This window comes from Argentina silus (assembly GCF_951799395.1).
Source record: "Argentina silus genome assembly, chromosome: 3".
Classification (NCBI taxonomy): Eukaryota; Metazoa; Chordata; class Actinopteri; order Argentiniformes; family Argentinidae; genus Argentina; species Argentina silus.
Window position 1 is genome coordinate 19,144,819 of NC_139657.1, and position 22,074 is coordinate 19,166,892.

General features: G+C 47.1%; 1 protein-coding gene across 2 annotated transcripts in view; it reads right to left on the reverse strand.

Annotated features, from left to right (window-relative positions):
• Positions 1-326: 326 nt before the first annotated feature.
• Positions 327-22,074, reverse strand: part of srgap1a (SLIT-ROBO Rho GTPase activating protein 1a) — an 84,671-nt gene continuing 62,923 nt past the window's right edge. Inside the window, exons 12-22 of one of the 2 annotated variants that reach the window (XM_083665897.1) lie at positions 22,036-22,069; positions 20,797-20,857; positions 19,760-19,837; positions 19,318-19,449; positions 16,448-16,553; positions 15,686-15,910; positions 14,237-14,316; positions 9,523-9,703; positions 7,682-7,819; positions 4,048-4,408; positions 327-3,195 (exon numbers count right to left, since the gene is read on the reverse strand). In XM_083665897.1, coding sequence (XP_083522023.1) covers positions 2,812-3,195; positions 4,048-4,408; positions 7,682-7,819; positions 9,523-9,703; positions 14,237-14,316; positions 15,686-15,910; positions 16,448-16,553; positions 19,318-19,449; positions 19,760-19,837; positions 20,797-20,857; positions 22,036-22,069 — 1,780 coding nt within the window. In that variant the 3' untranslated portion in view covers positions 327-2,811. The remainder of the gene's footprint in view (positions 3,196-4,047; positions 4,409-7,681; positions 7,820-9,522; positions 9,704-14,236; positions 14,317-15,685; positions 15,911-16,447; positions 16,554-19,317; positions 19,450-19,759; positions 19,838-20,796; positions 20,858-22,035; positions 22,070-22,074) is intronic. The other variant, XM_083665896.1, reaches the window with a different exon arrangement.

Below are 22,074 nucleotides of genomic sequence, written 5' to 3' on the forward strand. Positions count from 1 at the left end.
TGATTCATTACTCTAGCCTTAATTGTGTTGTACGGGCAGTGAATTATATGGAGAGTCTAACTACTCATTTGTCAATGCTAAATCAAACTGGCTTACTCTAGACCTACTAGGTTTAACCTATTATTTAAGTATTATAAAACAGACTAATCTAAAAAGTATTCCCAAGTCCTTAAATAGCTTGTGAGCTGTAAATAAGGATATATGTATAAATATGAAAATATGACCAGTGATTTATTTATATTCTACAGTATAGGCCTACTGTATAGTGCTGCTGATAATGTGCACACTTGTTATGACAAGAGGACAAGGCCACTTCAGACTGAACAAACTATTTCCTTTATTAGAAAGAAAACCTTTGAGGAACAGCCCTCAAAGAGCTCTAAAAGTTGTTAAGATGTTACATGCCAAATATACAGTTCTATACATAAAAGTGCAATGTCACAATGGGTAAGCAGTATCTTTATTATTAATTCATCCATATAACTTTATTTTCTAAAATGGCAACATTATTAATTCATTCATCTCCCTACTGCACTTGTTCATATACAGTAACACAGGGTCTGAAATGAGAATGCAACAGTACAGAACATGTTTGAAGTTCCTCTAAAACATTTTTTAAAGGCACTTTCACGTGTACATACTACTGATGTATATGGACACAATAAAGAAACAGGCGGTCAACAGGCAAACACTACTGCTACTGTGTGTGATAGTACATAGTGACAACACAGATTCCTACAGGTTTAGGTGGGAGACCTGCGACTGAAGTGACTCTGTTGATTTGGGCCTTTATATTTCTACAACCTTTGTTCTAAATCCCATTAACTTCTAACAAAAAACAAACAAATCTTAATAAGCAAATAAAAAATGATAACAAAATTCAGAAAAAAAGGTTAGTAATCCAGAATTGAAATCATATTAACGTTTTTTTGTTTTTTTTTAATATACATGATGATATTATTGGCAACAGATACCTGTTGCAGTTGTATTCCAAGGGAAAAGCATGGTTATTAGGTCATTTCCCTTGGTGATGGTCAGTTGTCCCAGACACACGCACGCACAGTCTGAAGACAGTCTTCTTCAGAGAACATGTGAGTGTATGCCGCCCGGTTTGTTCCACACATCAATCATTCAAAAGGGTTCTTGTCACCCGCAAATAAGTCCTCATGAGGAATCTAAACAATCAGTCACAGAGCTATAGAGGAGATGGTCCCCCAATTCCCCTACCACGAAACAAGGACTTTGAGGACATTGTTTTCCCAACTGTAATACATGGTCAGAGAAGGCTATAAAGGTCCTGACACTAACATCATCGACAAGAAGCACAAGCAGAAGCAGGATGAACATTATGTGAGGATTTTACAGTAACAGTCAGTAAGTCCATCATGGCTACCGGGCAGAGTACTGTCTTGAGTCTTTTCACAAGTCTCTAAAAAGAACACTTGCATTGCACAGGGAGGGAGATATTAACATCCATGCTCTACATTTCTTTGGGCAGAGGAAGCCAGGCATTGTGTGTTTGTACAGTAAAACAAGCTCTGATGGGGTCTGTCTACACCCTGTGTGCATTATCAAGTCTTAGGTAAGAGATGGATCTTAGTTCAGTTGTGATTCTACAGTACAGCGGAACTGTTCTAAAAGTGCCTTAAAAATGCAAAGCCAGAAAGGGTGTGACACAGGTCTCCAAGAGTGTATCAAAATGTTCACAGAATTTCCATACAGTAATGGATAATTATTCACATAGTGGTTGTATCCTTTCGTCTCCCCCCAGACCTTGTTAGAACTATGCTGTGTTAAAATAAAGCCATGTGAAACCAACACTGAAGTGTACTCTGTAGTCTTATAATATAAGCGGTGCACCTTAGCTCTGGCCGGAGGAGCCGACTATCAAAGCCGGCATTTCAACTCCTGTTAGAGTGAGTGCTCTTTGAGGTGTGCCAAATAAATGAAAAAAAAAAAGCATAACCATCTATCCCATTACAGTATATCCACTTGTGTATGTGTGTGTGTGTGTGTGTGTGTGTGTGTGTGTGTGTGTGTGTCTTTCACCTCTGCTTCAGGCCCAGTTTTAAACTTCAGTTACTTCTAAGACCTCCTGCAGCTTCAGTACAATACAGTATATTTCAGTACAGGCAGCTAACATTTGAGTGGTGAGTGATAAAGCCTTATCATCACTACACTAAACCTACTGTAAGCATTGTTTATCTATGCGAGAACTCCAGTCTGGTTCAGATGACACACACTACATTTCCCAGAGTTCCCCTGGTTGTATAGTAATTGAACAGAGAAACTACTTGCACCACTTTGATTACTTAGCATTAATGTTCTGTAGTCTTCTAGTGACTGTAAACTGCAAGTGTCTAGTGTATCTAACCTTAAAGGAAGCCTTTGTGATTTGTTGTTCTGTATCATGATCAAGAAGAAAAGATAACTTATCTACTGGTGCAGATTCCACTGTACTACTGAACTTATTGAGAAACTAACTTGACAATCTGTTGATTCAGAATACTGCAGTTCCTCACACTAAAATGTCCCTCTGTCCTCATTGTAGTTCAATCATACCATCTGAGAATGCCCCTCTGTTTTGGACAACGCAAGAAAACACATCCCTCTCGCAAAGCAAATACACTACCCTTGCTTTCATTAAAGTCTTTGATCAATGTCCAAGTGATGGATAGTTATACTTTCTTACATATTTGTTATTAATATTATTACCACTTTATAGAGATTGATAACATATTTTGCCACTAGTGTACGTAGAGCCCCTCTCCCAGTGTCCAGCCGTCACTGCTCCCGTCCCAGAGTTCAACTTCACATGGTGCAGGACTTGTCCAGGGGGTCCTGTGGTGGGGGCATGGGGGGCTGAGCCTGGCTGGCCTTGGGCAAGACCATGGGCTTGGGCCTCAGGGCAGGAGGCTTCAGCTGCACCCCCATGCGGGGCGCCACCACGGGCTTGAAGGTGCTCATGGTGTCGCTGGAGGAGCTGGTGCTACGGCGGATGGGTGGCTCAACGGTGGATCTAAGCATGATGTTGTGGAGGGGGCTGAGGGACTCGCTGGAGCTGGCCGGGGTGGGCCCAGCGTTCTGCCTCTGCTCCAGGGTGTCCAGCACCACGTCTGGGGCGTGCTTGGCTGAGCTCTGCCTCTCCAGCTCCCGCAGCTCATTTAGGGCCGTGTTCATCGTCTCCTCTATGTCCTGCAGACAGAGAGAGAGGGGGAGAGAGAGTGAAAATAGGATGAGGATGGAGAGAGAGGGAGGGAAATAAGAGAGAGAGAGAGAGAGAGAGAGATAGATGGAAATAAATAAAGAGATTTTAAGTGAGGAACACACTGACAGACTTCTGAAAAACACCAGCCTGCTCATACAGTACTGTACATGCACATAACCACAGTTAGTGCCCTCTGCCTGGCTGGGACTGAAGTCCCTGGGCGTGTGAATGACTCTGGATAGCTGAAGAAGCAGAGATGACAAGACATCTCCCTACTAGCATCTCCCTGTTAGACGGCAGCCCAGCGGAGACGGAGTACAGAGATGTCCTCTCTCTGACCTCCCGTCTCCAATTAGAGCCACCCGTTCTCACTGCTGATGGCTTCACATCAGCACGCCGCGAGAGTCAGGACACATGGCATCGTTATCAGCTCTGATAAGGCACTGTAATTGGGGCCCGTTCCAACACAAAGCATTACCATCTAGACACTGGTGTTCTTTGTTACGACTATTCTATTTTCTGACACACGGCAGCGCTCGGAAAACAAATGAACAGCTTATTGCGCAGCACAGTGTACTCGCCGGGGTAGTTAGGACTCTAAAAATAAGTACAGCCTCAAGTGATATAAGACTCAAATGTCGGTAATGTCCCCCTCGTTGCAACTTTACTAACTTTGAAGTTATTTCAGAGTTTCTAGTTTTACAGACACAGTTGAGGACAGGACAGGAGTAGCAGAAGACAGGGACTGACTATGTTTACAGGGCAGGGCAGGGCTGTGGTGGAGTGAGCTGGGGTTGCGGTGGCGGTCGGCCCGCCGCTCGTCCCGTGCTGGCGCTGACCTGTGCGATGGTCTCCGGGTCCAGGGGCTTGCTGTGGGGCTCCGAAAAGCCTGTGTACGTCTGGCCAGAGGAGGTGGAGCGCCGGATGGGCGGGGATTCGATCTTCTTGAGGGACTCGTGGCGGCTGATGTTGGTCAGGCTGCCGTGGCCCGTGCGGCGGCGGCGCTCGGGGCTGTCCGTGGGCAGGTGATTGCGGCTCCTCAGGAGGTCCCGTGGGCTGAAGTGACTCAGGACGGGGGAGCCCATCTCTGGGGTGCCTCCGTGGCCATGGCCCTGCTGGGAGGGGTGCACCAGGCAGTGGACATCACTGGGCCGTGCAGGGGGGCGACGGGAGGGGGGCTCCATCCTCTTCCTGTGCCTGCTGATGTAGAGGGTATTGGTTGGGGGTGGGGGGTGGGGTGGGGGGGTGAGAGAGACAGAGGTCAGGTCTATATTGAAACCATGACTTCATAAATGTTACAGAGCTGGTAATGTATCTGGGATCAAGTCACAATGGGGGCCATGCAGTCGGTCAAAAGGTTGCGTTCAGATTTAAGCCCATTCTGTATTTCAGTCCCAAAGTGCTCAAACAAGCTTGTTTAGAGAGCTCAGGTACAGTGAGGGCTGGCAAGACTCCAGCTGTGAGAGACCTGTGGTTTTTATCTGCACCTACAGTACCGCAGCCTGAGAGAAGCTACAGCTGGCTCAGCTGTCCTCCATCTGAACCTGGCTCAACACACACACACACACACACACACACACACCTAACCTGACACACACAGCATACTTGATGACACACACACACACACACACACACACACACACACACACACACACACTCTCTCTTTTTCTCTCTCTCTCTCTCACTCTCACACACACACACACACACACACACACGCACGCACATATGCACGCACACACACGTACACACGTATGTCTCTACAGTATGTCTGATGCTGCTCCACAGTAACTAATGCTCCCCTGAAGCCATTCCATTCTTTCCTAATGGGTGGCAGAGCAGTTTGTCTTCCCTGCTGTGGTTCTAATAAGCCCTGCTCTGCATATTTATGACAGCCAGCCCAGCAGGAGACAGCCGAGTGTGAACCACAATGTTTCATCAAGATCCTGATCACCACTAAATGCCAGGGCAGGTTGGCTGCAGGATTGGGTGGAGATAGTTTCAGGGAATGATTTGGGAACAAAGTTGATATCTAATCATTCAAGGAGAGAAATGGCACAGTGTGAGGGGGCGGAGCAGCCAGGGCAGTTCACGGGAGACCGGGTGAAGAAGCATTTCTTCATGTATTGTTTTCTCCTTCAGCAATCATGGATGACAAGCATCATACATTAGCTAATCAACTGACACAATATTACAGATATATAACATGTTGGACAATAATCACAAATATTTGGGACCTGACTAATTGACTTTGACCCATACTGTAATACACTTGAAATCTGATATTTTTCTTAACTGATATAGTTCTACTTCGTGCCTCATTCCTGTTTTTACAAAGCCTTTCATTATTGAGCCTTAATTGTCATTCACGATGACAAAGAGTCTAGCTAGCAGCTCTGCATTCCTTAATCACGCCCGCAAGGCACAAGTGTTTCAAGTTCCACTTTCAATCCTGCTTAATGAACACTGTCACAGCCAACGTCATTAAGAGAGTGAGGAGGACTCAACACTGGGCTAAATATGGGATGCAATGTTGGGTTCTGATATGTAGGACTGAACTGGGAGAGACTGCAGGGTTGAGCTGGAGGGGTAAACAACTGCAAAAGCTCATCATATCCAGCAGAGGGAGTAAGTAGCCTACATTCACAACACCAGCCCGAAGGGAGAGAGCTTAGGAAAGAAAACAACCCATAGGGCTGCTGATGACCCACGATATCAACTGCAGCTCACCAGTTATTTGTCTCTGAGGCCTCAGATAACCGTACTATAAACCATATGAAATTCCAATAATTCCTCTTCTCTATCAAAACAATAGAATACTGAGACAACAGTTCACTGACATGACAATATTGGCATCTTTTCAGATTATTGGTAATTCTGTATCAAAACATACAAACAATGCCTTTCTCTTTGCTACTGTAGCCACAGTTCTATGACATATTCTTGCATTATAACATAAATGTCTGAACGTTTGACAAAGTAACAGGCACAGTGTTTGGGTTGGTCTAGTGAGTGCGTTGTTGATTGAGAACACTGGGAGAGGGAAATATCTAAATAAAGCCAGAGATATGAATGATTCAGCAGTGCTGAGGCATGCCTGCATAGAACAGTAGAGGGTGGAGGAGGGCGGGGGGTCGTCCTGACTCCAGGGGGGGACAGGGAGGAGAGCTAGGGGGTGCCAGGGTGGGAGGGGACAGGAACGGAGTGAGGAGAGAACAACTTAAAAGCGGTTGGGGTGGGGGGGGTTAAATCACCATGGCGAAAGATGAGAGACAGATAGACTCTGCAGGACGGAATACATAGAGATACACAATGTGATATATCAACATTTCGACAGCAGAAGGAAAGTCAGCAACCAAGCCTCTCAGTAAAATAGTATCTTATCCTGTATTTTGGCAAGTGCTAGTCTCGTAGCAGACTTCTCAAGGTCGCTTACTCCACCACAAGAAATGAGAATGCAGCAATAAAAAGGAGGCGAGAGACAAAACACTGGCTTTGTCCCAGCAATTCACAGAATACTGTGTGTATGTGTGTGTGTATGTGTGTGTACGTGTGCATGTGTGTGTGTGTGTGTGTGTGTGTGTGTGTGTATGTGTGTGTGTGTGTGTGTGTGTGTGTGTATGTGTGTGTGTGTGTGTGTGTGTATATGTGTGTGTGCGTGTGCATGTGTGTGTGTGTTAGGGTATGACTAAGCATCACTACTAAGAAATCAGCCTCTCTAATGTATTGACATCATGCTCACTGATGCTGACTGATAATAATACTAATAATAATACTAATAATAATAATAACCAACTGATCTTCAGAATGGACTCAGATTACCTATCTACTGTATCAGGATAGCTCCTCGTTGGGAAAATGTGACTACTGGTTATTAGACTATTAGACTGAGAGAGTTGATGTAAGGACAGGGCAGGATAGGATAGGACAGGACAGGACAGGACAGAAAAGCAGCCAGCAGTCCTTTTGACATTGACCCACTGACAAATACAACTGGTATAGTTCCCTGCAGTCTTTACCATGCCAAGCTAAAGCTAACGTTTGTTTTAGTCTTCTGTATGGCTCAGTCACTGGCTCAGAGCAGGACATAGAGCAGATAATCATCTCTCATCATTTTGTAGATTCTATCGCTCAAATCAAGAAAGACTTTTTTACATTCTCGTTGGACAAAGACACAACAGAGAGTACAGAAGTACAAAGCCCTGAGTAGAGTCAGATGTGGGTGTGGTGGTACAGCAGTCAGCCATCCCTTGGCACACAGTCAGCCCTCCCGCCAGTCTGTTATAGGATTGGGCGTCTTTCATTAGCTAATGCCTGAGAGGATGCACAGCGAGCTGTCAAGGTGTGTCAGGCGGGTCACGCAAGGGTCACCCTGCCAGCAGGCCTGGCAGTGATAATCTCTAAAGATGGCCCAATTACTGTGCATGTGCGTGAGTGTGTTTGTGTATGTGTATGTGAGTGTGTGTGTGTACTCACCTGCTGATGTAGACCTCTGAGATCCTGGGGTCAGTAGGGGAGCCCAAGTCTTTGCCTGAACACTTATCCTCAGCTCCATGACCGCTGCTGGCCTCACTGTCAGCTTTCTGACTCAGCGTGTCTGAGAAGGTATCATCCCTGTGAAACACACAGACACACACACACACACACACACACACACACACACACACACACACACACAGAAACACACACACAGACACACACGTCAGCAACAAAACAACGGGCACAAGCACTGTCATTTTTGAGTGCAACGGAGTGCTTTAGAGATGACAGCATTTGATAGCACAGTGTACTGATCCATTCCCAGCTATCCTTGCCTCTCCATGAGATGAGGCATTCTAAACATACTGTTTAGCATTCTGCTAGTACGGGTGGGCTGGCACAGACAGCCCGGCCAGCTGTATGAGTGCGTGACTGAACGCTGAATACACTTGGTGTCTGTCGGCAATCAGAGCTGCTTAGCCCGAGAGCCTGCTCCTAATGGCGTGTACTAGCAGATAAACCATGCAGCCAGAGACCCACCCACACACACACACACACACACACACACACACACACAGACAAAACAGTCATGCACCCACACCAAACAAACACTAAGTAATACCACAGGCAATATATAGAGCACCACCCACACTAGTCTAGTGGCACAGACAAGCTGTAAGGTAGATCTGCCTCCATGTCTGCTTTTCAGTTCAGTATACAGTATTTGCTGTGCAGTGAATCCTACTCCACTGCGACAGCACCCCACTCGTGTCTTTGAGTCCCAGCCCCCTCTGGCTCAGCACTGAAAGAGGATATCCTGTCAGACAGAGCAGGCGTACCAGACGCAGCTTCATGCTGTGGTCTTTTATGGGAGGTGGTGCCCGACACTGTCTGTCTGAGTCCCTGAGAGGCAAGTCCTCTCACACTCGTACAGCACGGGACAACGCGCCTTAAATTGTCTGGCCCCTTCCATTAACTAAGATAACACCCTCAGCAACGGGACACCCTGTGAATTATTAATACAGGCACTGATGGGACAGCTGGGAACGACCTGCAGCAGGGAGGCAAGAGAGAAGGAAGAGAAGGAGATTCTAAATGGGCATTTCTCTGGCCAGCTACCATTTCTCCCCTGTCTTAATGAGCGAGCAGATCCACTCCATTAGGCAGGCACGGTTGCCAGGGCGGAGGGTGCCTGGGGTTGTCAGGGCCCCCAGAGCAGGAGACGATGACAGAGAGGGCTTGTTAAAGAACCCAGAGAACACTTCATAGCAGAGTGGGCAGGAACCGGGCTGGAGCAGGAAAGACACGGCCCACGGCCCGGGGCGTTTCCTCACTCGTAGCCAGGGGGCCGTGAGTGGGCCCTCCGAGGGGACCACCAACAGGGATAACGCTGTGATTAATCCACAGAGAGGACATTAGAGCTGACGATGTCACTTTCACACTGGAAAGACAGGATTAAGGGTGGGGGGGTGGGCTCTGGGTTGAATTAGTAATGTTTTTAATTTAGGGGAAAGTGTACAAATAACAACTCATTGATTGGTTGATTATGTGAATGGGGGAGGGGCAGAGTGAACTGAAAGTAAGTACTGCATGCCTACAGGGCTGTCCTTTGCATGCAAGCTGCTCTTATGTGAGCTGTGGCACAGACGTCAAGACATATCCAGGCCACTGCTGCTGTGCAACAACCTGACCCACTACTGTACTTCTATTGTGACCCCCCCCCGCCCAAACCATTGCATCTGTTTGCACTGTACGCCCACTGTTAGCACTGTAACACCAAACCATTCATCTTACTGTATATCCCCAGCAGTCCCCATTGAGGGCAGCAGCATACTCACATGTCCTGCACCACGATGTACTGGTGTGGCACCAGGCCGTCAATGCCATTGTGCCGCCCCTCCCACCAGTCATCTGATGCCCGCTGGTAGAGCAGCAGGGAGGCGCCCTTCTTGAAGGACAACTCGCGGGCAGAACGCCCCACGTAGTCAAATTTGGCAATTGCTTCGATGGGCTCACCCTCTGCAAAGGAAACCAGGATTATACTGTCAGGTGGGTCAGACAGACAGACGGTTATTAAAGAGAAAAGTGATGCATTGAAAGGGTGTACCACCAACACACTACCTGAGGTTCCCTCATGGGATGTTCTATTCTATCTAATTCTATTCTATTCTATCAGTGGGATATAAAGTCATATTTCACAACTGTATGTGACTGAATAAAGGAAGTATCTGCACACCTGATATTGCCATTGCAAACAGCGGAGAAAAAACATATGAAACTGTAAAGAAAACAAAAACAAAAACATTATGTAACAAAAAGGTCTGATGTTGGTATTGGGTCTGGTGTACAGTGGTTGAAAGTAGCAGCAGCAGCCAGTTATTTCAGTGTGTGTCAATAACGGCCTAGCTCCACATCAGAGCATCAGGACAACAACAACAACAACAACAACAACAACAACAAAAACAACAACAAGCCCTCAGGGTCCTAACCAGGGTTATTTATAGAGGTGAGTGAAAGTAGATCTATACAGCTCCGTACTATGTCACCCACGGTATTGACCCCTGGTGGGGTTAGAATGAGAACCGCATTAAGTAAGCAAGCTTTTGCTCCAGCTTAGCAGTGACACACCTGATTCAGCGAATCAAGGTTTTTGAAGATCAGTTGACCCAGTGAATCAGGTGTGATGGGGGCACTAGCCTGGGACAAAAACTGCCGTTCTCCCGGACCAGGACTGGGTTAGAGTATACAGTGGGGTGTGGGGCGACTAGATTGACCTGCAATATACTGTACAGTTCAGTATCACACAGAGATTGGGGGTTTTGGAGAGATATTTGAAGGAATCTTATACTTATAAATAGTGATCACCATGTAACTGAAATGCAATTCTCTCCCAATATCAGGAATCAGAACCACCTCTCATTGCTCCATACGAGAGCACTCTGCAGCTCACTGTGTTGCAGCCAGGTGAAGTGAAAACATCATCAAGGGTTTGTCACGTGGGCTCCGCTCCTCCAAGGCGCCAGCCAGCTGCAGCTCCCAACCAATGAGGATGCAATGTAACAGAGAGCTAAAAATAACCTATTCTTATATTCCGCCCCGCTCCCGCCTCAGCGCCCCCACTCAGTTTCCCACCCCTCAGAAGCTATTAAGTGAGACAAGGGGTCCCTGGACACCGCATTTGCCTGCTGCCTCTCCACAGGAGGGCTCACGAACAGGAACCAGGCCGGAGTGTTCCATAGAGCACCATATAGGCCAGGAGCAATCACTGAGCATGTGTAAAAAGCCACCATGATATTCTTTTCACAGGAACTACGTGTGAATTCCTACATGAGCAGCCTTGTAAGAAGAGAATTGAGAGTGATTCCGAAAAAAAAGAGTTGTGCATGCATCTCTATATCGCTCTCACGCTCTCTTGCTCCCCTCTCCCTCTCTCTCTCTCCCTAGTTCTCTCTTTCGCTCCCTCGTTCTCGTTCTCTTTCTCCCTCTCTCTCCGTCTTCCTCCCCTCTCCTTCTTTCTCCCTTTCTCCCTCTCTCTATTAATTCAGGAATGACAGGCGGGATTTGTAGCCAATGAGATGTGACAGGCAGGAATTTACTCCGTCTGAATTAATAAGGCAGCACTACGGCAACCAGTCTGTTACTAAAGGTGACGGCACTGAGATCAATACACGCCATCTCTCCCTCCTCCCTCACTCCCTGCCCCTCTCCCTCTCCCTGCCCCTCTCCCTCTCCCTGCCCCTCTCCCTCTCACTGCCCCTCTCCCTCTCACTGCCCCTCCTCTTCACAGGTCTATGTCTCGGTGAGTCAAAGCTTGAGCTCACTGAACCAGACACACACACACACTCCACAGGACCTCCTCAGGGTAGTGGATGGTAGCACACATACTATAGTGTCGCAAGGCTGTCAGGGTTCCTTCATCTAGCTGTACAATTCCAGCTAAGGACACACACACACACACACACACACACACACACACACACACACACACACTAAATCAATGGAGAAAGAGGGGCGCTGAGCTGGAGAAGTCAGAGGGTATGCTATAACAGCAGCGCTATGTTGGATGTGTTACAGGCCAGTGGAGCAGCAGACTGGGCTAGGGCTCCTGCTCCATACCCATGCTCATGCATGCCGATGGGGACCGCAACCTTGGCGTGAGATATGGCAGCGGCGATCGATAACGCGAGAGCACAAGAAATAAAAGCGGTGAGGCCCCCATGAATCCACTCCCTCTCTCTCTCCCCCTCCCTCTCCAGACAAATGCTCTCTCTCTCTCTCTCTACCGCTCTCTCTCTCTCTCTCTCTCTCTCTCTCTACCGCTTTCCAGACACCCATTAATCTCAGGTCGTGCTTAGCCATGTCTACTGCACCTGCTACAGTATCGGACGAAAAATGGGCGTCTAAAAAGGGACACTTTGTCTTATGTTGTGACGGTCATATTACATGAAGCTGACATGCACGTCATTACTAACTAGAAACATGTTCAGGGAACTGACGAGGTATAGCTAATGAAATGGTACATGAACAAGCTGAGACACAGAAATGGCAACCTATAAGTCTGGAACACTGATAAGCACCCCTTCAAACCATTTCTCTTCTTCTGAATACGGCCACTACTCTAGGTCATCTGTCTGAGTAAATGGCCTCTAACACACACCAGGGGGCCTGCAGCTTCCACTGAAAGGAATTTCCGGACAACTACTTAGACTGACACGTGGAATGACTTACTCCTCTCTCTATCCTTAGAAAAAGAGGGCAAGCACATTTGAACTGGAGGGGAGAGAACTGCAGCTGGGGGAGGGGGGGTAAAAACTGAAGCTGTGGTTTGGTCTGCTTCCAACAGTGCTTGGCCTGTTCTGGACTGTTGCGGCTATTACTCAGTAATTATGAGAGCGAACAAAGACATCCAAACCCTGAAGACAACGATGATGAGTCATGCGGACCTTTTAGTTTCAAACACACAAAAAGAAACAAACCATTAACAATTAGCTCTTAAATCTGCCGAAGATCCATAGGCCCTCCAAAAAAATGTAGACTGCGGAGAACAGTGTGTGAATGGTCTTGAAGAGCCCCCAGGGTGTCACAATAACACACAGGTCAGGAAGGTCTTCCTCTCAGCCCAACAGGGAGAAAATATTAGGAACAAAACCATGGTAGCAGGAGTTGGATTTATAAGGCTGGGCTCGTCCTTGATGAACAGGTCCACGATGGATAGCTGCCATCTGTGATTGAGAATGGGAACCTTGATGTCTGAGCAGTTCTCTGTGCTATCAGGTGTCTCTACATCAGTTACAAATGACATGGAAAATGTGTGCGTCTGATTGTGAACCAGGGTGTGCCATGGCCGTGTTCAGAGAATAGATGACCTACATTTCCATCTCGAGGCTCTTCTGTAGATTCTGAAAAAGTTTACAAAAAAAAAATCTTAAGATCGAAACTGAGCAGAGATTTTTGCCTGTTGTTATTACTGTGGTAACAGATTTGTGAGAAACCCATTTGCAGACCCAGTTAGGACTGAGAGGGTTGGGCAGCGAACACAGCTTGGGACTCCGCTACAGCCAGCCGCCCACGCGGTCTGCCCTCTACCGCTCTCTCTGTCACTACATCTATCACTCTCAAATCTATCACTTTCTCTCTGTCTCCCAAGGACCAGTTCTGAGGCCACCTGACCCCTCTGGAGCCCCTCGGGGGTCTGGGGTGAGGGGGGGTGTTGAGTCATAGTGTTTGATTTGGAACAGTCTCACATCCCCCCCTTTGTCTGAGACAAGTCCACAAGAACAGATGGAAGAATAGACATCTCAACTCGTACTGTAACAGATGGATATCGAATGGATAGCTTTTTTTTTTTTTATACCCTGTCTGAGAAAAGTATATAGTTCCCCTCAGTGTCTCCGTGACCGCTGTGAGGAATTCCATGATATTTAATGAACACATGGAGATGTCGTCAGTTAAAAACTACTGAAACAATACAGATGGTACTGTTTAGGCAGGGAAAAGCATTAACTATTAGTGCCATTGACCACTCTCCAACATACACATAATCATCATCAATCCTACCTCTTATTCTAGCTTGGAGTTCAAGAGATAACTGAAAAGGAATTCTCCGCTCTATATTGAATGGTAGACCGACCGACAACTTCAAAGAGCACTTCTCTCTCTCTCCCAAGGGGGTCCTGCGGAACCCACCAGGGGCCTGTGTGGAGGAGGGTGGGTGGGGAGGTGGGGGGAGGGGGGTACTGTGGGGTGCTGGGTGGCCCAAGTCCCACAAGGAGATACAGAGGAATTAGACTATGAATGGGTGTTCACATCTCTGGGCCCAGCTCCCTGCAGCCCCTTCAAGGTCATTTCATTTAGCAGGCTGAAAGGCAGGATTATCAGACCCAGGCTAGTGTGCACTTGGTTTAACCCTTCACTGCACCACCGACACTGGGTCTTACTCTGGTAGAGGCCTGAGTAGGTAGGTGGAAGGGTATGATTTTCCCATTCACGTATGGTACAGTGTGTAGTTATGTCAGAGGTACGGAGGAGGAAGTCTGAGTTGAGGGTACGCACCATCCTCGCTGGTGTGTGTCTCCGTCCCTCCCTCGTTGTCCACCTCCTCTATAGCTCCATGCTCGCTGTAGGGACTCTCACTGTGGGGGAGACACAGGGTCAGGGTCAGGGTTAGGGGTTAGAGGTCAGGGTCACAATGGACAACAATGATCACTGCCAATACTCAATTGCACTGATGTTAGAAAATGGACTGGCAGGCGCAAAATTGGTATTCATTCATCATATATACATATAGCTTTTCTATGTTTTCAAATCAGTTTAGATGAAGGAGAGGAACAATGAGGAGGAGGCCACGTCCCGCTGTCCTCAGAGAGCTGCACACACAGAGGGCCAGAGGGCACCATCAGTATTCCTGTGGCACCGGCCGCCTGCCTGCCTGTCCTGCTGTTTATCGGTGATTGGGCAGCATTTCAGACGCTGTCCCTGGCACCCGGTGGGCACACACTGGCACCAATGCCCCTTATTCTCCTATCTTCTCAGATTACCCCTGTCTGGCACTTAACACCACTTCCCAGGGTAACATGCCACCGCCACCCTCCCTCCAGCAAATGGTCCAGCAAATCTCCCCAGGGCTTGAAGTGCCTCACTGGGGGATGCGGTCCGGCTGTGGCGTGTGATGAGCTATGGCGGGGGCGTAGTGTGTGTGTGAGAGAGACGCTCGCTAGTCATGGGCGGGAACACATGATATAAACCCTGTTCACAGATGTGGAGCTGGCAGAGAGGATGTTAGTGAGAGCTGCTACTCCCCAACTACAGCTACGTGCTGCACAACATCGAATTACCGTTTCCTTGTCAAACGACTTCATCTTGATGATGGTAATTACGGTGATTGTTTTGGTCTGTCTCACCTGGCTGAGGCAGGGATATAAACCTCAGACTCAAACATGCTCGGCCCTGTCATATTTCCTTACCACAGACACCTCATCATTTAGGATAATTACCTGCATTAACTCTCACTAAAGGCAGTGTTGAGACAGCTGCATCCCCGAGCCCTGGACTCACTGCGCACGAATGCACGCACACGCACGCATGCACACACGCACGCGCACGCACGCACGTACACACACACACACACACACACACAGCGTGGAGCATGTCCCTGGTGAAGGGGCTTTGGCTGAGAGCCTGATTTAGGCTCACAAGAGAGGAATGAGAAAAGCACCCCAGACTGGCTGCCTCCCCCAGTCCCCCTCACATCTGTGCAGCTTTCCAAAATGACATCATCAGAAGTTCTCTGTGTCGAGTTTCACTAATGAATGAACTCTGACCTGACCTTTTACAAATGTGACCCTGCACTCCGAAGAAGGGTTCTCCGATGGTCTTTCTGGCTTGTCCCTGTAGGAGAACCCTCTTTTCCACAGAGAGGGTTCTACAGGGACAAGCTGAAGAAACCTTTTTGGTTGTAAGGTAGAACCCCTTTTTCTAAGAGTGTGCCGTCAAGTGTCTCACCAGTAGTCTCCTCCAGCCATGCACTTCTCATAGACGGGCCCGTCCAGCTCCTTGGAGTCGGGGAAGATGTTCTCATGGTGGATGATGATGGTCTTGACGATCTCATTGACATGTGCCTGACAGGACACCTGATCCTGGATGTCGGGTGTCGGCATGAGGGTGGGACCGAAGCAGATGGCCAGGTTATAGGGGTCCATCATGTTCTCATCACTGTACTGAGACAGGCTGGGAGGAGGGGGAGGGAGGGATGGGGAGAAGGACGGAGAGAAAGAGAGAGGGAGGGAGCATGAGAGAGGGAGTGAGGGAGAGAAAGAGATAAGACAAAAGGGTTTAAACACAGGGTACTTTACATTAAGATAGGTTAGAGTAATCCCTCTAACAAGATAAAGTGGATACACTTTGCCCCCACATGCTGCATTTTAATTTGTTTGTGTGTAAACAGGAACTCATTATACGACCGGCAGCTGCATTCAGCTGATGCACACATCAGACGGTTGGTCTATCCTCTCACTGTCTGAGGCTGATAAATACTCTTTTACTTATACTTTTTTAATAACCCAACTAAGTTCACACAGTGTAATTATGCTTCCCTTGTATAATGTTAACAGTAAATAAACAATGAAAGCCACTCTCCAGTCACTCCAGACACATTTAATTAAACATGAAATAAAGTTCGGGGCTGCTTGGGGAAGAGAATGGCACATAACAATACATTGGTGGCCTTGACTGTGGTTGTGGTGATGGTTGTTGTTGCTGACTTACTGGTTGAGGAAGGAGAAGAGGTAGCGCATCACGATGAGGACGGACCTGGGCACCGTCAGAAGGATCTTACGGATGTACAGGGACCTCTCATACAGGTTCTCTATTCCTGAAACATGGAGAGAGAAAAAGAGAGAGGGTAGGTGTAGGGGGGTTTCATTAGGGGCTGTGTTAATTCATACACTATCACACCACGCACAGATCGTTTATGAACCAGAGCCACTAGGACAAGAGTCATTTAGTGTCAGTTTGAAACTAAGCTTGATGATTATTTCTTATTCATTTGCATATTCTAATCTAAAATACATGTGTGTTTGGTACTATATGCAGAGGTTAAATATACACGAGTGTGTGTGTGTGTGTGTGTGTGTGTGTGTGTGTGTGCACATGCCTGTGTTTCTCTGCATATACGTGGGAATGTATTTAGCCATTAAAGTCAACACATCCGGACCAGAACATTCTCCCCGTCATGGTGAATGGAATGACATTCAGGGCCAATTTAAATTTCTGCACATCGCCCCTGCGCTAAAATGTGTCTGACACGCCACTTTGCAGGGCTGAATTTTTAATGGCAGTTATCCATCTGAATGTGCTCACTCATTGATACCCACTGCGTCCGTCGCAGCCTGTGGCTAAAAATAGAACAGCATATTAGGGCCGAGGAGGCCATTAGAATCAGAACACAACTCTCTGGAGCCCCGCACAAACACTTACAAACCACAGATGAAGTTGTCTCATGGCAAGAGATGCTCTGTATTTTGAGTGATGACGATAGTTTGAAAGTTATTCTAAACTTGACTGAGGATGGTTTGCAATGCCACAGTTCTAAATATGACCTAAATAAAAATTGAGGTCGATTGCACTGTTAGAACTAGCACTGAGAAAACTTTGCAGACTGTTCCACATTGTAAACCGAGCAAGTGAGAGAGGGAGAGAGAGAAGGGGAGAGGGAGAGAGAGAGAGGGAGGGAGCGAGAGTTGTTGTGCTGAATCAGAGCAGTGGGGGTCACAGGAGGCAGGTAGTAATGACCTCCAACACCAGCCTGTGCTCCTCCTGGGAGGATCCTCTCATTAACACCACAGAGGAAATGGAACAGGAAGAGGGAAGAGGAAAGAAGATATCAGCGCTCATCATTAACACATGGCAACAAGGACCACCCCCCCCCCCCTCCCATCTCTTTTTTTTTTCATCTCTTTTTGGACTCTCTTCTCAGACTCTCACTACAGCAGTAATTACTAGATACAAAATATTTCAAAACTTTCCTTTGTTTCATCTGGAGAACTATCACACAGAAGCTTGAGCGACGATCTGTTTCGCTTGAATTTGCATCTCCTCTGTTCCACTGCAATCTGAGGCAGCTTGTTTCATCTGGCAAAGATGGCTGCTTAAAAATAGCCTAGGCCTGTCACCATGAAACCAGTTTGTGCCATCTGGGAGACAGGCTTTTGGGAATACTTGTGATGTTATTCGTCTTACATGAGTACCTAACTAGGTTTCTGCATGGTTCCTGAGCTCTTCAGATGCTTCTAATTAAAGACCAGTCCTGCCCCCCCCCCCCCGCCACACACACACACAGATACTTTCTCTGCAGATCCTAAAAGTGAAAGACTGATAAGGCAGACATTTGCAATTGAGCAACAGAGAGAACACTGAAACCCACAGTATAAAGGCGAAGTATAACTGTGTCTGCCCAGTGAGCTGGACATCTAAAGAGAAAGCTAACACTGTCTCTGGCCTCAGTGGTTGGTTGTGAAATGAGTGGAGATTTTTAATATGGAGACGGCTGGGCAAGAGGCCCACTCTACACACACTGGTATGTCTGGCCTGAGAATGTAAACATCAGGGAATCCCCATCACTCACACACTGCACCAAGTGGAAACCAACGCGCTCTGCCTACACACACTCACACACGCGCACACGCACACACACACCACACGCACACACACACACACGCACACGCACACGCAAGCCAGAGCCTGCACCCAAAGGCATTATAGCACACGTTGTGTGCATGTGACTCACTAGCCAGCCTATTGTTCTTTAACAGTGCCTATTCCTCCCTCAAAGCCCCCACATGACATCTTATAAGGTCAGGCAAAGGGACACAAAGAGCTGACTGAACTATGTAAGGCAGCCTCACAGTAAAGGGACAATGTGTCTATCCATTCCACTGAAGTTTCCACTGCACGGTTTGATGTAAATACAACACAGTGTAGTAATGGTGGTGTGCATTTATACATTTCATCACCATTAAATGTATAAATGCTAACCTTTGTGTCCCTTCACAATGAATGCTCTTCTTAGTGGTGAAGAAAAACAAAAGAGTGGTATTCACAGACCCCCGGGACAAAGACTGGGTAGTAACACAGTGACATGCTATTGATGACAACACTGCAGATAAGTCAATATGATGTCTAGTCCCCCTAAGGCGCTTTTAGATTCTCCTGTAGTGGTGAACGTAGGAATTGACCTGCTAGGAGCATATGAACACTGTCATACTAATGACACTCCCTGATCTAGTACAATAGACAGCCCATCAATGGCAGACCAAGGCTACTTGCATGGCTCATTGCCTGCCTCTGCTGTGAGACAGTCAGTCATAAAGTACTACTGTTAAAAACCAACAAACTCTACAAGGCGCTTTTCCCAGACACAGATAAAAAGCCAAGTCTTGGACCATTTGCACTTTCAATGGAGGATCTACATCGAAAAAAAAACGTTTTAGTTAAGCAGTAGGCTTAATCTGTGTCCAGGGAAAAAAACAAAAAACAGAGAGGGCCACATTCAGTAGCCCCCACCCAGCTGACAGACAGGCAGACAGACAGACAGGCAGGCAGGCAGACAGAAAGGCAGACAAGACAGAGGCACTTACTGATGCAGGACAGGAGGTCGTTAAATCTTTCCCTGGGAAAGAGGGAGTTCTCGAGCCCGCGGAAGTAGAGTTTGAGAACACCGGCGACAGAGTTGATATCGTGGTTGTCTTCGTCTGTTAGTGGGTCGTTACCTAGACGACAGATAAGTAGTATAGTTACATGCATGCCTTGGGTTTCATCTCCCCTGACTGGGAGGAAGTCACAAACCAGAACAATGAGAATTTGACAAGTGTTCAAACTACATTAATGTGTCTGTTTTTCTCATTCTCTTCATTTCAGAAATAACACATTCTCTCAGAAAAGCTGGCAATTAACCCAATTCAACGTCTGCAGCTGCATGCTGCAATCCACTTATCATATCAAATATAAGGACTGTTATGTTATGTGTCAACTGTAGACAGTGTTGATGTTGTGGGTAACAGAGTGAATACACCATCCTACCTCTCTCAAATGAGTTCTTTATGTCATGGACTTCCGACTGAGACCCAGACACACGGAATATACCTTGATGTTGAAGGCCTGCAAGAGAACAGTGGATGGAGAGGTTGAGAGAGAGTGAGAGAGAGAGAGAAAACACACACACACACACACACACACACACAGACCCATTCAGTCCATCCTGCTAGCCATTTGGAAAAAAAAACACTTGGCAAAGAAAAGCCAGAACTAAATTAGAACTACAGAACTGAACAAAAAGCCACATCCTGTTCCTGAGCCTTCGCCTTTATAATTAAGGATAACTAATGAGGGAGAGAGACCGCAATCACGTTTGACTAAAGTGTCCTCCAGCCGGGATTAGCATTTAATAAGGAGAAGAGTCAAAGGTCAGACCAGAGCTTAATTAGTCTGCGTCTGTCTCTTCACCCCCCCCCCCCCCACCGTCACGAGATTGCCACCCGCTACGCTAAGACGCGACAGAGCGCTGACCGCCAACCATGAGAGGTCATTACCGTCATGTCTTAAACCGCTTTAAGCCGACGAGTTTGGTGAGAGTTTTAATAATGGGGCTTGCACCAACACCCTAACATATCTGGGGGCCCTATGCTGTGCTAGGCTGGGCTGGCCTGACTATGTCACCACATAGATGTGGCTGGCCATCGACAGAACCCCGTAAACAGGATGGAATTTTCATAGACTTTCCCATGACTGCGACTAAAATGGAACCAATTTCAACGGTGACACGGGAAATATGGACACACCCAAAACAATTAACGCTCCGTAATTTGCTGGAATGTCACCCTCTACCACACTTGGACAGGCCAACAGATTGAACAGGTTGCATTTATGCATGATGTTTGTAAACAAACAAGATTAAAAAAAACGCTGCACCAATGTTTGGACCGTGACACTACAGTTCGAGTACAGTTTACAGTTCATAAGAGCTATGGTAATGGCAGGCTGCCATAGACACCACATGCACGAACATGTGTGAACCCCCCCCGATGCTGTATAGTAACACAACGATGTGACCAACTTACCATAAAGATTGATGAATCGAATACAGCTCTCCACCACACGAGGGATAGCTTGTCCAGAGTCCTTCACACGGAAAGGAATGACAATGACGTTTGTTACCAAATGGACCATGTTGCCTTCTGAATGACATTCATTACATGATGTAGTCTTCACTGTCTATTTCCATCAACATGCACGCCCCCCCCCACTATTATCGGACAGGGTAGGGTAAAGATAGAAACGATGATACTGGGGGTTTACGAAGACAGACTAAAGTGGGCCTATGTCAGCTGCGGAGTCACTCACACCCAGTCTCTCATAAGGCCACAAGATCCCTAAATCTACACAAGTGACTCATTCACCACAATAACAAGCTTGCGCAAGTCTGTGACTAAATGTAAGTCTATGGGGCTCCTGTGCTACTAAAAATGGCCTCATGGTACTAAAAATGGTATTATGTCACGTCAACACTCAAACACACACTTTAGGTCACTGATAAGTGATGAGAACGTATGAACTTATGTAACGTACCAAACACTCAATATGGAGTTGAGAGTCTGAGAGAGGAGCGGAGGGCTGTCCCCACTTCTCAGAAAACACATTCATACCTTCAGGATCTGTACTCCGGCATTCACGATTGGCATTTTAGCACCAGCTGCATTGGGGGTAAGGAGCTCGCACATGCTTCTAATAATATTGTTGTGGATCTGTTTTCACCCCAGGGAATACACTCCAGTCCAAACAGAGCAACCAGCCAAGTACCACTGGGTACTAATGGACTAGAGCAGAGCTGGACAGGGACACAACACTGCATACACTATGTAATACAATCACACAGGATATATTAGACTGGGCGAGATAGTCTATGCTCAGCTGAATCTACAGCAATGCCAGCCAATTAAGATGTGGGAAGGTTTAAAATAAAGTGTTTGGGAATTCAAATAATTTCCCAACATAATTTCGCAATCATACATAGCTAATACGTAGCTAAGCAAGAGAAAAATAACAACTTAGAATACGTTTTCATTAATGATAATGACTCCCTCTGAGAGCTGTACATTCTAGATGGGACTTGAGTCTGTCTTGGTAAACCTCCAGAAGGGTTAGTTAGTAGTCCTACACAGCAGGTCATCAGAGACAGGAAGTGACTGAAGTGTTACGGGTGGAGCAGACGGAGAGAGAGACACACACAGGAACTGAGTGTAGACAGGAAACGTGTGACAGGTCCATCCAGACTCTGCAGTGTATCTCCACTACTCTACCTGGTGTCTGGCGTGAGAGTTCCGTCGTCCACGGCTACA